We start from the raw sequence: 17015 nt of genomic DNA on the forward strand, positions 1-17015 counted from the left end.
GACAGCTGTCGCACACCTGTTATTCCACCAAGGTACTGCAATATGTTTGTGCCTCTTTGAAGTATTTGCACCGCTATTTGATAAGTTCCTACGTGGAACGGAACGTTCCACAGCTGTCAAAATAATTTTACAGAACCTATTGTAATTGTTTAAGGGTTCATTGACATCATACTCGAAATCCAAAAGTAATCGATTAACAGTTTCAGAATAAAGATCCCAATTAACGAGACGTAGGTTTATACGATTTAACAAAAGTTTATTAACTTCATCTATAGAAGCATGTTGTTCACCTGACGGAGTTGATGAAGAGTTCTTTGTGTTTATTTTAGTAAAAGTCGGCAGGTGATAACTTCCTAACGGATCATCATGAACCGACCACTCGCATTTTAATGATATGGATGGGGATACCATAGTTAAATCAAGGCCATTGGGTCTCCAAATATGAGAGCCAACAGTAGTAACTTGCTTATCATTTAATAGTACCAAATTACATTCATCTAAACAATCAAGAATGTCTTTACCTCTTGTATTAGTGGAGGTACAACCCCACATAGTATGATGTGCATTTAAATCTCCAGATATGATAGTGGGTTTAGGAAGAGACTCCAAAAAGAACTTAAATTTGGCTTTAGTAAAACTAGGTGTACTATTGGTAGGACAGTAAATACTGGCAACTGAATACCAAGAATTATTAACTTCAATACTAATAGCTATAGTTTGCAAGGAATTGTCGAAAAAAGAGTGAAGTTTTTTATATCTAATACTATTATGTATAATAATCGCTACTCCATTGTGGTTATTACCACAATCATTTCGTTCTATACAATAATCTTTAATTTTTAATTTGTAATGTGGTTTTAGCCAAGTTTCTGAGATGAGAGCAACGTGAATATGATGTTCATTTAAAAATTGTGTAAAAATATGTCGATTGCTCAGTAGGCTCTGAGCGTTCCACTGTATGATAGTTAATTGGTCTCGATTGAATTTTGTGAAATAGGTCTATTACCAAAAGTATCATATAACACATTCAAAACACTTTTAGTGTTAATAGATGTGTTCTTTGTGTTATGTAGTGAAATAAGTTTGATTATGCTTTCTATTAAAAGTGATAAACTCTTGTTATCAGAATTTAGAATTGAAATTAGGTCTACATTTTTTTTAGGTTTGTTACCCAGTTTAGGAAATATTTCAGTGCTAAGTATATCTCCAAAAGAAGCAGGTCTGAATTTAGATCTATTTTCAGCAATTTTCTTTTGTTTAACAGGGCATTGCGGTGATACACTTGTGTGATTTCCATTGCAGTGTACACAAATAGCGTTTTCCATTCCAGTTGTACAAGTTTTATAATTATGCTCACCTTTGCAGATGCTGCAACGCTCAGAATTCTTACAGAATTTAGCTAAATGTCCATACCTCAAGCACCGGTAGCATTGTTTAACTGGTGGTATATATGGAGTGACATTGTGGCGCCAACCTCCAATATCCAGATATTCAGGTAATACAGATGCAGCAAAAGTAATTGTCACGGTTAGAGTTGGCTGTAACACATATCCATGAGTCAAGGTATTTTTTCTTAAAATTCTTTTAATAGCAATAATTTTCTTAGAACTCGATATCATAGTATATATTTTTTATTAGATATATTTGTAGGTACATTTCTAATAACGCCTGTAACTTCTGTTGAAGAAGCAGGAATACTGGCCTTAAAATGGTAGTCATTTAAAAAAGTTTTATTATTTAAAAAAGCATTGGCTAAGTCTGGCTTTTGAAAGTATACTCCGATTTTGAATTTATTTATAGATCTAAGATAAGTTACCCCTTTATTAAATCGTTTTAAACAGGAGGAGAGTGAGAGCAAGTCTCTGGATCCAATGGTTTTCTGACTATCTGAGGATTCTACAAAGACAACAAATTCTGTCCCAGGGGATTCCTCGGGATATCTTCTAATATAATCTGTGACGTAGTAAGGTTTATACTTATCGGCCTTATCAATTTCAGATTCTGAGTCAGTAGAAGTATCTTCCGAATATATATCCTTGTCATTACAAGGTTCATGGTCTACATCACCTGAATCGTCATCTTTTTTTTTCCTTTTTCTACAACTGCGCTTCCCCATGAATGCTAATTATATTACTGTCGCTGAATTTAGTGAAAATATAATATTTTATTAAATAATAAGAATTGATAGAGATAGTTTTAATAAATTAATTGGTATGCTAAAATTCAAATCATTCTTATTCTTTTTTTAAATATACTATATGGCTTCTTTCCAGCCATGACCATACCGCCCACCAAGGACTATATGACAATATTGTCCTTAATCCGCCCACCATGAATAAATACTTTACAAAATTAAGATAATTAAAGAATAAACAATGTCCTTGGTAGAAATTTAACAATATTACCCTACATATAATAATGAACAAACATAACATAATACTTTGAACTGCTTTAGATCTTAATTATAGTTATCAATTAATGTTAGACGCTCACTCTTAAAATAAACAAAATAACTATGGTAGAAAACAAAGTTTTGATACAGCCCTTTTTATAATGCTGTTTTTGCAGCGTAAACTAACAACACGTGTAACACCGTCTATTCCCGGGTGCTTTTCAACTATAAAACCATAAAGCCATTATATGCTGGCGGAAGATCATTCTCCATCACCAACACTATGTCACCTATTTGTAGTTGTGGGACCTTATGATTACATTTATATCTATGATGAAACCGAAGGAGAAACTTAAGTAAACTTCTATATATTATTAATAAGATTATAGTGTGCAAACTATGTAAAATAATGCACTGATGATATGTACCATTAATATTAGTACATTGCGACTGTCTATCAACTCTTAGAGTTTCATCTTCATCATTCCACGGATTCGAGAAGGTAAGTACAATTTTCTTTTCTAATCTACTAATAATAACACTATCTATAATAACACTACTGCTAATCTTTCTTTTTTCTTTCTTCGTTCTTTAATTCATCAACCAGGTAAGTTTCTTGAAGATTCTTTAGATACTGTAACCATTTATTCAAAAGTTGTATTAGTAATTCTTCATCTAAACCTATTCCAGAGAGCCATAACATTTGGATAAATGTTCTTACACGAATAACAGACATTAACCATTCAACTGAATTAAAAATCCGAGAAATATCGGAAATAACTTTTCTTTTAGTTACAGGTGCCTTCAGTTCAGGCAGTTGTACAACATATTCAAAATGATCACTACTTCGATTCCAGGTCAGTCCCAGAATTTTCAAAACACTATCTATTTTTAATTGCACGCTTCCTTGTGAAGCTACATCCTCTTCACTAATTACTTTCAATAATTCCTCACTATTACTACTCCATTTCTGAAGCTCAAATCCTCCTTTTTTCAATAACTCATTTATCTCCTTATAGATTTGAATACCTTCTTCGACTGACTCACAACCTGTTAGTAAATCGTCCATATAAAAATGATTTAGAACTCTTTCAGCAGCAAGAGGATAATTTTTGCCTTCATCATAAACAATTTGATGTAAACACCGAACAGCAAGGTAAGGTGCTGATACCGTTCCAAATGTTACTCGTAATAGTCTCATATGTTGCAGTTCACTTTCCGGATGATCACGCCATACCAGACGTTGAAAGTTAGTGTGTCTTTCCTCAACCTTTATCTGTCTATACATTTTAATTATATCAGACACAAGACATATAGGATAACGACGCCAACGTATTAAGAGATGACGCAAGTCAGCTTGAAGAGTGGGTCCTACTAATAAATCTTGATTTAAAGATACGCCATTTGTACCAGGACAACTTGCATCGAAAACAACTCTTACTTTTGTAGTGGTTCTATCCTCTCGCACCACTGCATGGTGTGGTAAATAGACTGCTTCAGGATCATCTTGTTCAGTTATTGGTACTTTCTCCATGTGTCCTAATTCTAGATATTCTGAAATGACTTCAGCGTATTTAATTTTTAAATTAGGATCCATTGATAATCTTTTTTCTAGTTGCAGAAATCTTTTAGTTGCAATAATTTTAGAATTGCCATATTTACGACTGGGATCATCACTACGGAATGGAAGATTAACTATATATCTCCCTGAATTGTCCCGCTTCGTAGTATTTGTAAATATTTCTTCACATTTCTTTTCTTCTTCAGATAAATGTTTTTTAATATCTACACTGTTTTCAGCTTCCAACTCCCAAAATTTCTTTAATAAGTCATCTTCACTTACATGAGAAATATGCATACTAATTAGTAGCCTTTGTATATTATTTGTTTCATCTAAATTAACAGGACCAGAAAAAATCCAACCAAGCGTTGTTCGCTGAGCTATAGGTACACCTGGTGGACCTTTGATTACACCATCTAACAAGATCTGACTGTAAACATCTGCTCCGAGAAGAATATCGATTTTGTTTGGTGTATGAAATGATGGATCTGCCAGTTTGATATTTGAAAACTCCGACCACAGTTCTACAATAACTTGCCTCTCAGGGAGGATTGAAGTAAGTTTACTCAAGACAAAAGCTTGAACCTTAAACGTAAAATTGGGATCATGAAGTGATTGTAATGAAACCGATACCATAGACTTAGAGGTCAATGAATGACCCTGATCACTTCCTAATCCTGTAATTACACTTTTGTGTGGTATCTTCTTTAAGGTCAGCAATTGCACAGCAGATTCAGTAATAAAACTAGCTTGAGAACCTGGATCTATTAAACATCTCAGTGTGATACCATTACCTGATTTCGATTGTGCGCTAACTAATGCTGTTGCAAGTAAGACTTGACAGTTTGAGGTCGAAACACAGGCTGTGACACTAGTGGATTGATCTACAGACGATGATGTTGTTGCATGTTCAACCGATTGATTTGCGATACCTGTAGTGTCGGTTGAATTGATATTGGTAACATTTTTTAAATGGAGTAGAGAATGATGCTTCCGTCTGCATAAACGGCAACGAGAGATTTGACGACAAGCAAATACAGAGTGCCCTGAACATAAACAGTTAAAGCACAAACCCTGGGATTGGACGAATTCGCGTCTAATATCAGTTTCCTCTTTAGAAAACTTTTTACAATTTGCTAAACGATGACTTTCAGAACAGTAAGGACATATAAAATTGGTTGTGTGATATACTTTAGGGCTATTATTAATAACATTACTTTTATGCACTACATTAGACTTAGACAATTTTGGATCAATAAACTCTAACGCTCTAAATCTAGTTTCTAAAAAGTCTTGGAACTGCTTCAAGGTAGGTAACTCATCTGAGAACTCGCTGATTTTTAGTTCCCACTGCTTGCGAGACTCCATATCTAATTTTTGACTTATAATATAGATAACAAGCACGTCCCAAGTACTGATGTCTATTCCTAAATTGTTAAGCCCATGAAGACATTCATTAGTAGTATCTAGCAACTCCTTTAGTGTACTAGCTGATTCAGTACTGATGCTTTTTTGATTCATAAACCTTTTCAGAATACAGTTTGAAAGATATTTTTTATTATTATATCTTTTCTCCAACTGTTCCCAACAAATAGTATAATTATCATGTGTAATCGGTACATGACGTAGTAATTGCTCCGCTTTCCCAACTAATAATCCTTTCAAGTAATGCAGTTTTTGTACGTCATCTAAATGTTTATTATTATGTACCAATGATACGAACAGATCTCTAAAACTAATCCATTCTGAATATTTGCCTGAGAACGGGGATATAGATATCTTGGGCAGCTTTAAATTGCAATTAAGATTATTATTACTATTGTTTTGTTCGGAACAACTCGCACTTTCAGTACTAGAATGCCTTAAACTAGTCAATGTTTCCTTCAGTTGAAATTTGTATTCTATATATAACTCTTCAGTAGAATCATAGACGTTATTACATACGTAGGAACTAGCATTCAAATCTTTGTAATCTGTATTTTGAATGAGTTGTGTATGTGTCGAACTAAACTGACGCCATAATTCTTCTAAAGCTTCTAATCTAGTACCAATATAATCTATGGAACGAAGTCGCTCCTTGGGTGCCTTTTTGAAGTTGGACTTTGCTCTACTAATTCTTTCATTTAAATCAAGCTGTACTTTTATGTATGAATCCATTGTATAAATTTAATAATAAAGTTTCAATAATATCCGAAGTTTTTACAAGTAAATATTTATATGAAATGTTTAGAGTAAATTCCTTAGTCTTCTGTAATTAGATAAATAAAATGTACTCACAGTTCACCAGCACTTATCACTTACAACACTATGTTTAGTTCTTCTTCGATGTCCTTACGGCTGCAATACGACGATACAATGTTCAGCAACAACAATTGACGCTCGCCGACTTCGTGCAAAAATGCGATTTTAAATTTGTCGTTAATCCTCGATACTCCGACTCGATGGACCAAAAAATAGACGATTTACTCCAAAATGATACCACTTTAATAGTTCCACTAGTGTTTTTTATATTTATTTACATAACAAAATTATAGTTACAAAAACATTACACACAGAGATACAAGAATGGTATGCTAAAATTCAAATCATTCTTATTCTTTTTTTAAATATACTATATGGCTTCTTTCCAGCCATGACCACATATTATATACACACATATATAAGTATCTATAAACATAATCTTTGCAGTTATTTGTCAGACGAGGACTTAATTAGGTAAATACAATTAGCCGACAAATCATAGATAGATAGATACTCTTTATTGTTTCCTCCAAAAGATTACAATAGTAAACTTATTATAAATATAAACAATTACAAGAAATAATCACAATGAGAAAACAATGGGCGACCTTATCGCTAAAAGCGATCTCTTGCAGGCAACCTTTGGATGGAGAGGAGTAATTATAAACAGTTTGATCGGAGGCACGATGAAATTATATTATATCTTAATATAATATTATATTATATTTATTAAGCTCAATTATATAAAAATTGTTACATTACAATAAATAACGATCTAATTAAAAGGTCATTAAAATAATTACCATGATTTATTAATTATCAAAAAGATTTACATTAAATATTTTTTCTTTACAATTTCTGTCCTTCCACGCTTTGTTATTTCTTTTAAACATATGGTATAATCGAAATCTGATAAACAGTTTTTTCAAATAATCTATAGGGAAACATTCGCATGGCAAGTGAAGTTTGTACATCGCGTCGAAATTCCTCAATAACACGTTACCGGGATTGGTGATTCTTGGCGTGGTGTCGAAATATTCACACGCAGTGACCTCTAAAAATTTTACATATACTACAAAACTTTCCGGAGGGATTGATAACGATGTAATTTTTTCACAATTGTGTACTTCTTTACACTTTCTGTACAAATAGATAGTGGCGCAAGCCAGCGAGCTCTGATCGGGCAGATTAAATCTATAATCAGCTGTTCCAATTAGAATGGGATCTGGAATAAAAGTGGGTGGACCGACCTGACGATCCAATTGTTTTACTAACAAACTTTCCAAATCTTCATTGCATTTGGCTGTCTCAGGCCTTTTTAAGAGGTTGTCTACGAAAAATTTTTTAAATGCTATATCTAGCTTTCGGCACGTTGGTTCCTGACCGCCATTTGCCCGCCGTACTTTGTCAAATACATATCTAATAGCATCAAGACTAAGACGTCTCGTATAAATTACTGCAATTCCCGCTGATTTTAAATCATCATACAGCTGTAATACAGATTTAATGGACACTTTAAAACCAATAATAAAACTCTTCTCGCCCGTAACATCTACTTCTGTACCTGTCTTTCTTAACCTTAGATATTTGAAAAACTTTAACATATCCTGTAAGAACTGGATTTGGTAATGTTCGCCACAGAAAGCCCTTTTAAATTTTTTCTTAGATCCTAGCGTTTTTGAATTAAGTATGTCGAATAAATTATTTATTTTATTAATAAAATCAGCAGTATCTCTTGCAGCTACATCAATAAGATTTAAATCAATATATGTATCAATGGCCGACGCTACAGACCGGCTCAATACTTGTGCAGCATAATTTATATTTGTTTTTCGCAAATTTTTTGGATAGATGTGATCGTCTATCAGTTTAGGTGCCAATTTTATTTGTTTCGTTCTCTCCTGATCATACATATTTGCAACATGAGACCATCTCGCTATTTTATTATCGAAAATGAAATCACAAATGGTTAATTCATCTCTCAAGCAATTGATAAGATGGAGGACATCGAAAATACAATAAATTTTGCGTCCGTTCACCGTGAAGTATGTTTCTTCACTGCTTACAGAACGTAGTTTTGAGGTGCCCACGAATTTCGAACCTAAAGCTGAGACAAACACTCGTATATCCAGACCAATGGTTGTTATCAAATCAACAATTATTTCGTCAATCCAAGTATTCAAGTCCATATATGATTTGCACTGACTCGGAAATGCAATAGCTATTGGCTGTTTCCAATTATATATTATTCCATGGACCATAATAACTACACAATGCTCGGCCGCTTTTGCTCTTTGAATCCCATTGTATTCGTGAAATCCTATAATTTTATCATTTGTAATATCGTAAAATAAACTGGGTTTTACAGAGGTGCTATCCACGGAGATACTGCAAATCTTTTCTTTAGCATCCATTTTGTCAACCTTCATTTTTAAAACAGCCAACAAATGTTTGTCTAACTTAGTCCCCTTTGGCTTAAAATTTGTTTTTAAGGTAGCAAGAGGAGGTAAATTTAATGTATGTGAAAGGAATCTATATATTTCTTGGCTTGAAAAATGAAGATTGAGTGCAAACAAATTGAAATTGACATTGCTGTATTTATTTCCATTTTTCTTATAATCCGTTTGCCACTTTAATATTTGGCACATACCTTTACTAATAATGTCCGAATTATTGCAAACTTTAAAAAAGTCTGTGGTGAACGGATTGGAAACTAGTTTTTTTGTTCTTGTGCCCCTCGAAGTATTTTGTTGTGTCCATTGCGCCTTGCTATTAGAAGGCTTGTCATCGTCTAAATCTATTTTACAACAATGAAGTGTTTTAACATCGTTGTCCGAGACATAAGTTTCAGTAACAGTATCTTCTTGAAGATACACAGTTTCCCAATGACTAGTGCTTGTACCTGCAGTGTTTCCTTGGTCCATACTTGGTCCTTGAAGTGAACGTAATTTAAGGGTTGGGAATGCATCAGCAGTTAAATATTTTATAGTTCCTTTTTTGGAAAACACAATGCAGTCCTCTTCAAAATGTTCCTCGCATATTCTGTGTTGCTGTCTGGTTTTGTTGTCGGTTAGTTTAGGAAGGAGGTCTTCCCGATCGACAGCTTTGAGCCATTCAAGTAATCTGAAATTAAACGCTAAATTAATATTTGTTTTTGTTAAATGAAAAAGGTACTTTTACTACGTTTACGCGGCTGATAGCAAGGTACCAGAGAAGTAAGGGTGAAAGGCGAAGATGAAATCAGATCACTCGGCTCAACAAGACTACTTTACCTAGATTCAATTAATGTATTCTAAGAGTTAAGCATGAAAGTCAATCTAATAGGGTATACTGCTAGCAATGTAGACTAGCCTCTCTAAACCTAACAATCCCCCTCCCCCTTCGCTGTCGGTATACGCACGCTATCGTATGTCGTAGCCCATCGTGCTGAAGTCACTGAGAATTAACTACGATGGTTTGAAAGAGGAACCACGTGAAGTTCGGCACGATGGGGCAAACAGTAACAATGTAACTGTTACACCTCATTACCAGTAGACCCTTTCCCCGTCGCGGGAAGGTTGTCATTCTACACTATGCTTACCTGCACGTGGTTTTTACGCTTATATGTTTCATTCCTTATCATTATTAATAATACTATAACCAATATAAATTAAATATAAGTTAAAAAAACTAGACTACAATAATGACATAGAAATATAACAATGTTGTCTTTTAGATAATATTTATTTCTCAAACATGCTTGGAAATGTGAGCATTATTTTGACAATCTTCTTAGAAATAAATGAAAATTGCCGTACTGGCCAGATACATGCGGGCAGCGGCCGGCAAAAGTTGTATGAAAATCCATATCTGTCGTGTTTTGCGGCCAGATAAATTACTATGTAAACTCATATCTGTCCTGTAATTTAAAAATGGAACGACCTCTTACTTTGAAACATGGCTACCAAGGAGGTAACTAATATAAGGTTTTATTTAAATTTCGAACTGGCCTCCAAATAGAAAGCTGCTTATTGCAAAAAAAAAACAAAGGAACATTATGACGCGTGAAAAATTATTATTGTTCGTTATTCGTCATTGAACCTAAAAAGTAAAATTGTGTTTTTGATTTCCGCGCATTGTTTGAGAAAAGTACTATACAAGCCTTGGCCGCAACTAGGCATTAATGGACTCACGTATGTGTGCCTCGGCTACGCTTCGGCCCACATTTGCACGTTCGTCCATCAATGCCTCAGTTGCTGGCCGCTGCAGTAATGTACTAATAAATAAATAGATAATTTAACCATTTATGTCTAGAAATGAGTGTTTTTACTTACCTAGTCTGTTCCCTTGGGTACGTAAAATACGATATATTTTTGTTCGTTCTATTATTGTTCATACATATAGTACAATAGTTGACCATATTTAATAACCTCACTTTTTTAAACAGCTGTTTAATATACACTTTTTAAAAAATTGTGCCCTAAAATCTGTCCACTCACGCAATACCGTACAATGTGCTATATAAACTCGCTCACCGTTTATTTAAAAAAATAACCATATTTCACAGTTTTGACATAATAACGAACGCAAAATAAATGTATTCGGTATGATAAACCAAACACACATTAGTTAAAAACGCGACCCTAAAAAATGTCCACTCGCCGGTAATCGTAGCGAAACAGCGCGAGTCACTTTTGTTAGACTGTAGTGAAGTTGTCCACTGGAGTTGCGCACACTGCCGTCTCTGGTGATTCGTAACGCACACATCGACGCAATAAATAATAATAACAATACCCACACTGAGCGCCGTCACTGGTATGCACGTGTGCAAAATTAGGTGGAAATAGTGACGTAACGAATATTCGCATGTATTCGCGTTCGCGTAATAGAATATTCGATACAAATATTCTTTGTATTTTATTTTTTTAATGTATAATAATGGAATGGTAACCCCGCCTTTTTTTTTAACGTCTGGAAAATGTTTTATGCAGACCCATACACCTTGTGGGAGGTGAATGGGTACTGTGGAAATCCCCCCGTAAGGTGGGGGTGTACCCACTAAAAACCAGACGATATACCTTCGAGGTGCCATATGTCGGAGACATGGGTTCACTTTCGCACTCACCACATCTCCGACGGCAGCGACCCGCCTCCAGATGGTAAGAACAAGTCTCCTCTCTCAAGATAGGATGGATGGCGTGCTCACCCTACCACTCGGAGGATGCGCCGGTATATTAGCACATTCCCCAGGATGGTAACCCCGCCTCCGCTAACGGTATACGCTGGTGGGGCACCAGTGAGGGATGATAGGTGAACGGAAATTCAGGTGGATATGGTGGTGGGAAGGTGAATATCAATGGGAATTAACCGCGATGGATTTCAGGGGGAACAGCATGGAGGTCAACCTGACACGGTGTATTGCTAGCAGTGAGGCTGTTAAAGCTTTTCCCCATGTACTATTTGTATGTACGTATTGTACTCTCGCATCATCGTAATGGTATTTATCGTTGAGAACATAAAAATATTGATTACTGAATCTTAATAAACGTTCTGTGTCATTGAAGTAATATTATTCAATTATTAGATAAGTTTTTCATACAACTTAGAATGGCAAACAAGCTGACGGCCCACCTGATGGAAAGTGGTAACCGTCGCCTATACACATGAATATATGCGCAGTACCATGGACATAACAGAGTATACTGTTTCGCCCATGATACCCCCATGCGTTGCCATTCCTGAGGACTCAGGTGTTATTCCTCTGTACCCAGTAAATTCACGCCATATCCCACCCTTCAAACCGAAACTGCTTTACGGTTGAAACACGAATAGGACAGAGGTATCCAAGCAAACGACTTTTGTACAAAGTCTCCCTCTGGTGAGTGACGATTGAAATAGACATGATTGCGACTGAAGGACTTGTATCCATAGTCATGAATAAATTAAAAAAAAAAATTACCTTCTTCAGGTACATATTCGTATATTATTCTAAACTGATTTTTCAAATAAAGTTTTATCTACTTTCCCTAAATACGGAAAGAGAGGAACTAATAGGTATCAATTATTCACAGTGATGTTCAAAAATTTCTAATTTGTGTTTTTTTTTTCTTTTTTACAACGCAGGGGGCAGACGAGCATGCGGCTCACCTGATGGTAAGTGACTACCGCCTCCCATGATCACCCACAACACCAGCGGCATTGCAAGTGTGCTGCCGGCCTTTTAAAAAGGAATATACTCTCTTCTTGAAGGTTATGTTGTCGTATCGGTTCGGAAATACTGCTGCTGGAAGTTGATTCCAAAGAATGGTTGTGCGTGGAAGAAAGTGCATTGAAAAACGCACGGGGGAGGACCGCCACTCGTCCAGATGATTGGGATGAAACTTTAGTTTGTGGCGGGTTGTACGGTGGTGAAAATGAGTTCAGCTAAAATGACTTTAATCGTATCTACATAATAGTTGCCTGACCATTGATCTGTATCCATACTAACAGCGACCCCCGTCACCTAGATAACACGCATTGGATTGAAAACACTTATTTTAGATTAATAATAATTAGGCATTATTTCACAAGCGGTACTTCAGGTTTACGAAGAAAAAATGCAGTTTTACTAAAATTATTTTATTATATATATTTTTTTATTAATTTATTATTTTATAGTTTTACTAAAATATGCGTGTTATTAAAAACACTTGAACAAGGCCTGTTACACAATAAACGATTACTTGAATGACAAAAATGCATGGTGTTAGTCGATCATGCACTCCTGCCTCCCCCATAGACTGTAATAAGGAACGGTTTTGATTCACATGCATGCACTGACTCCCTGCAATGCACCTGAAGTCGTCACTCCACCTAGTGGGGGGTTGTCCTACACTGCGTTTGCCTGTACGGGGTCACCACTTCAGCTAGCTTATATATAGTATAGTAAGTTAGTATTTTATATATGTAAATATATATGTGTAGATAAATACTTATTAATTTTTACCATTAGTTTCGTGGCCCTCTCAAGCCGAGACACCTCTTGTCCTACTTGCAATAAGATTGCAACTGTACCTACCCACATACATATACCTGTAGATAGCACATACACTTACTTATCTATAGATAAGTATGTTAGAATGTAGTTTATAAACCCGTATTTGTTACCTAGAAATTGTAGATACGCGGTTTGGTACTTTGGTTGGGAATGCTAGCGTCTGTTGGACCCGTCAGATGGGTACCTAGGCACCTATTAGCTCCTATAAACTAGTACTTGGAAACGCGTTATTCCCCTAGAGATATTTCGCCCACACTACAACACTAGACTTTCGTATTTTGTTGTAACGTGGTCTCAGCGCCTTGAGCAGCGGGCGCGCGGTCTTGCAACGTCGCACTCTCGACCGACGACCTCGCGTTATCGCCCGCCAGCGCGCGCGATACGCAAAAGGGTCACCAGTCGCCGCGGCGCTCGCCGACGCCTAATGTCTTCAGTCAGCATCATCAATATAAACAATAGCAGTTTCCACATTGAACACCATAAGCACACCGTGGAAATAACTATTGCTGCGACGTGGCGACGCCGCGCTCCGTCTCGTTCTCGCGCGTCCGCCGTCTCCTAGCTCCGCCCCTCTCCGACCGCAGCGCCGCCGAGCGGCCGCGACGGGAATGTACACGTCGCTCGAAATCTACACGTTGCCACTCCGTACCAATAATTTCGCTGGACGTAAATTTTAACCTAAACAGTTCAATGTACTTTTCGGAAAATCAAAACGCGTCTGTTTCCACAAAACGTCTTATGTTGTACCGGTTATTGTAAAATAGTGTTGTAAAACGTTATATTTTCGTATTACTGTGATATCTAGTGATAGTTGCGTGTCGTGCGTGTGAGAAATTGTGAACACAGTCCTGTTGGAGGATTTTAACACTGTTTCTAGCTAAAAAGTAAGTAGTCTCTCTGTAATTTTGTATCCAGAAGGTCAGGTTGCCAATCGGCTATGTGTTAGTGATGTTTGTGTTTATATTCCATGATCGTCACTTTCCCCGTGCATTCCTGTTCGACACACGTTCTCAGTTTATCTAACTGCGCAAATAACTACAGTTACTGTACAGTTGTGACATTAATGGAAAAACAGTGTTACATAGTTACATAGCACGTGCCTAGGAGCCCTGGATTATATAAGGAATGATAGCTTATCACGGCGATGATGGTTCGTCGTTATTTTGGTCTCGCTGTGGCCTTTGGTCGCGACAGTTAAAATAGACAGCTCTGTTCCGTGGTGGCAGTGCATACCACCCGCTGATGCATCTCTGGTGAAAGCTAGCGAATGGAACCGTTACGCAATATTTTCAGCCAGCACTCGCCGTTCGATTTTCAATTTTTTTTAAAAATAATATAACATTTGACGGAAACGGCAAAAACAGTGAGTTAATTAATTTCCCATTTCATATATATATAGACATAAAATAATTTATATAAATAATAATTGGTTAATGAAGTCTTAATTACCGTAACAATAAATATACATATCGTCATAGTCGTAGAATACTGACGGATCTGACAAATATTACATATAAAGATCCGTCAGTATTCTACGACTATGACGATATTTGGTGCTAGACGGACTTCTATCATTCAAACTAGTTACTGAAATCTGTAGATATTAAAAATAATTAAAAACCAGTTTATGAATATGCCAAAATCAAACATAACTAAATTATTAAATATCCAAGTTGCTAGAAGGTTGGTAGCTTTACATTTGTACGTCTTATTTAACCTAGTGTCTTATTAAATAACTTTTTTATTTCATTACCTTTCTATAAAATAAAATTTATAACGTCTGATATACCTAATTAAAAAAAAATTGTCAGCTTGTAGTAGGTAGGTAAATAGTAGTTTTTTTTAGGAAGATAGATAGGTAAATATCACCTACAATAAAGTGTTTTTCTATTCTGAATAAAAAAAAATGTAAGCATACTTTTTTATTGATATATCAGTACATAAAATAAATATTTGCTTATTTAAAAAAGGCTCTTGTATTAATTGTATATTACGCGGTACTTTTTGTTTATTTCCAAATAGCGAAATTCAACAAATTCCATGACGATTGATCAAGAGTACAATTTTCAAATTTAATTATTTGGTTGCATAGATTTTATACAAACGTTTTTTTTTTTATTCGAAGTGATTGGTTCTACTTCCATGTAAGAGTAACTTCATTAAGTGAAAGAGACAAAGGAAATAAATGATACTGCCAAATATAATGCGACATTTCCATATTCAATATCAAATGAAGATTGCAAGGTCTTCATAGCTACGTATGTATTGGTTTAATTTATTATGTACCAACATTAGCAAGTAGGTAGGTGGGGAGTTGACGGTGCCTTGGCTGGCGTGGGTGGGCACAATAACATGCTATTATTATATGATAATACATGTGGATTAGCTTTAATTGAACTGCCGAACTCACAGCTTTGCAAATCAACCAATTAGGTACTTTTGATGGATTAAAATAGAATGGAAACAACACCTGAGTCATTACTTTACGTTGGTGAAGTACTCTAGTTTTTTTTTTTTTTTTTATGGGTGATAATGGTATGATATGCCTGCGCTAACGGGATACGCTGGCGGAGTACCAGTGAAGGGTGATAGATGAGAATGAAAACAGGCCAGTTAGCCCATCATGATGAATTCATCGGGAATTAACCATGATAGTTTCCACGGGGAACCCTTCACTGGTGCTCCGCCAGCGTATCCCGTTAGCGCGGGCGGGGTTACCATACCATTTTCACCCATCAAAAAAAAAATATATATATATATATATATATATATATATATATGTAGGTATGTTTGTACGAGCTTGATTATAATATTATGGCAAAGCGCGTTGGAAAGTAGCCAGCTAGATTCGCGTAGGCGTATGGAAACACCAACAAACAGGAAAGTAACGGGGGGATTTTCTTATTTATAGACAAACCTGGCTAGGCCCTGTCGCGGAGTTCGCTGAAATTGGCATTTTTTCACATAAACAACAGTGTAAGGTAATAGCAATGATCTATCTATGCACATAGATGGAGCTAGTGTTCAAAACCGTTCCATAATTTTCATCTCTATTTATTTAAACTTTAATGCATATTAAAACTATACGTACATATCGTCATAGTCGTAGAATACTGACGGATCTGACAAAGATTACATATAAAGATCCGTCAGTATTCTACGACTATGACGATATGGCGGACTTAACACCGGACGGTGTTCTCTACCAGTCAACCATTGGGCAAACCGAGAAATACGTAGGCGGTGCATTATTGAATTAAAGAAATAAAAAAAAAATCTATACTTATAATAAATCTGTAGAGAGGTCAATTCTGTACATGAAATATATTTCCAAAATAACTATCAGCGGGTGATTAGTGATCGATACTGATGCCAAAAATGCAATTAGTAAATTTTTTGTCTGTCTGTCTGTATATATTTTCGTTATAGAAACAAAACTACTCGACGGATTTTAACGAACTTTGGTACAATTATTCTTCATACTCCTGGACAGGTTATACTTTTCATCACGCTACGATCAATAGGAGCAGAGCAGTGAAGGGAAATGTTAAAAATGTCCATCCGTGCGACGCCGGGACGGGCCGCTAGTATATTAATAAGATTGGAATTAGAATGGCAAACAAGCTGACGGCTCACCTGATGGAAAATGGTAACCGTCGCCTATAGACATGAGTAGTACCATGGACACAACAGAGTATACAGTTTCGTCCATGATACCCCCCATGCGTTGCCATTCCTGAGGACTCAGATGTTTTTCCTCTGTACCCTGTAAATTTACTGCCATATCCCACCCTTCAAACCGAAAC

General features: G+C 35.9%; 1 protein-coding gene across 1 annotated transcript in view; it reads right to left on the reverse strand.

Moving 5' to 3' along the window:
* LOC113518632 (hsp70-binding protein 1) overlaps positions 1–13251 on the reverse strand; it is a 34518-nt gene extending 21267 nt beyond the window's left edge. The window contains exon 1 of the mRNA XM_052901722.1: positions 13159–13251. Coding sequence (XP_052757682.1) covers positions 13159–13236 — 78 coding nt within the window. The 5' untranslated portion in view covers positions 13237–13251. The remainder of the gene's footprint in view (positions 1–13158) is intronic.
* Between the last annotated feature and the right edge of the window lie 3764 nt (positions 13252–17015).

Source organism: Galleria mellonella, unplaced genomic scaffold, assembly GCF_026898425.1.
Source record: "Galleria mellonella isolate WM207_F2 unplaced genomic scaffold, CSIRO_AGI_GalMel_v1 utg789, whole genome shotgun sequence".
NCBI classification, from domain to species: domain Eukaryota; kingdom Metazoa; phylum Arthropoda; class Insecta; order Lepidoptera; family Pyralidae; genus Galleria; species Galleria mellonella.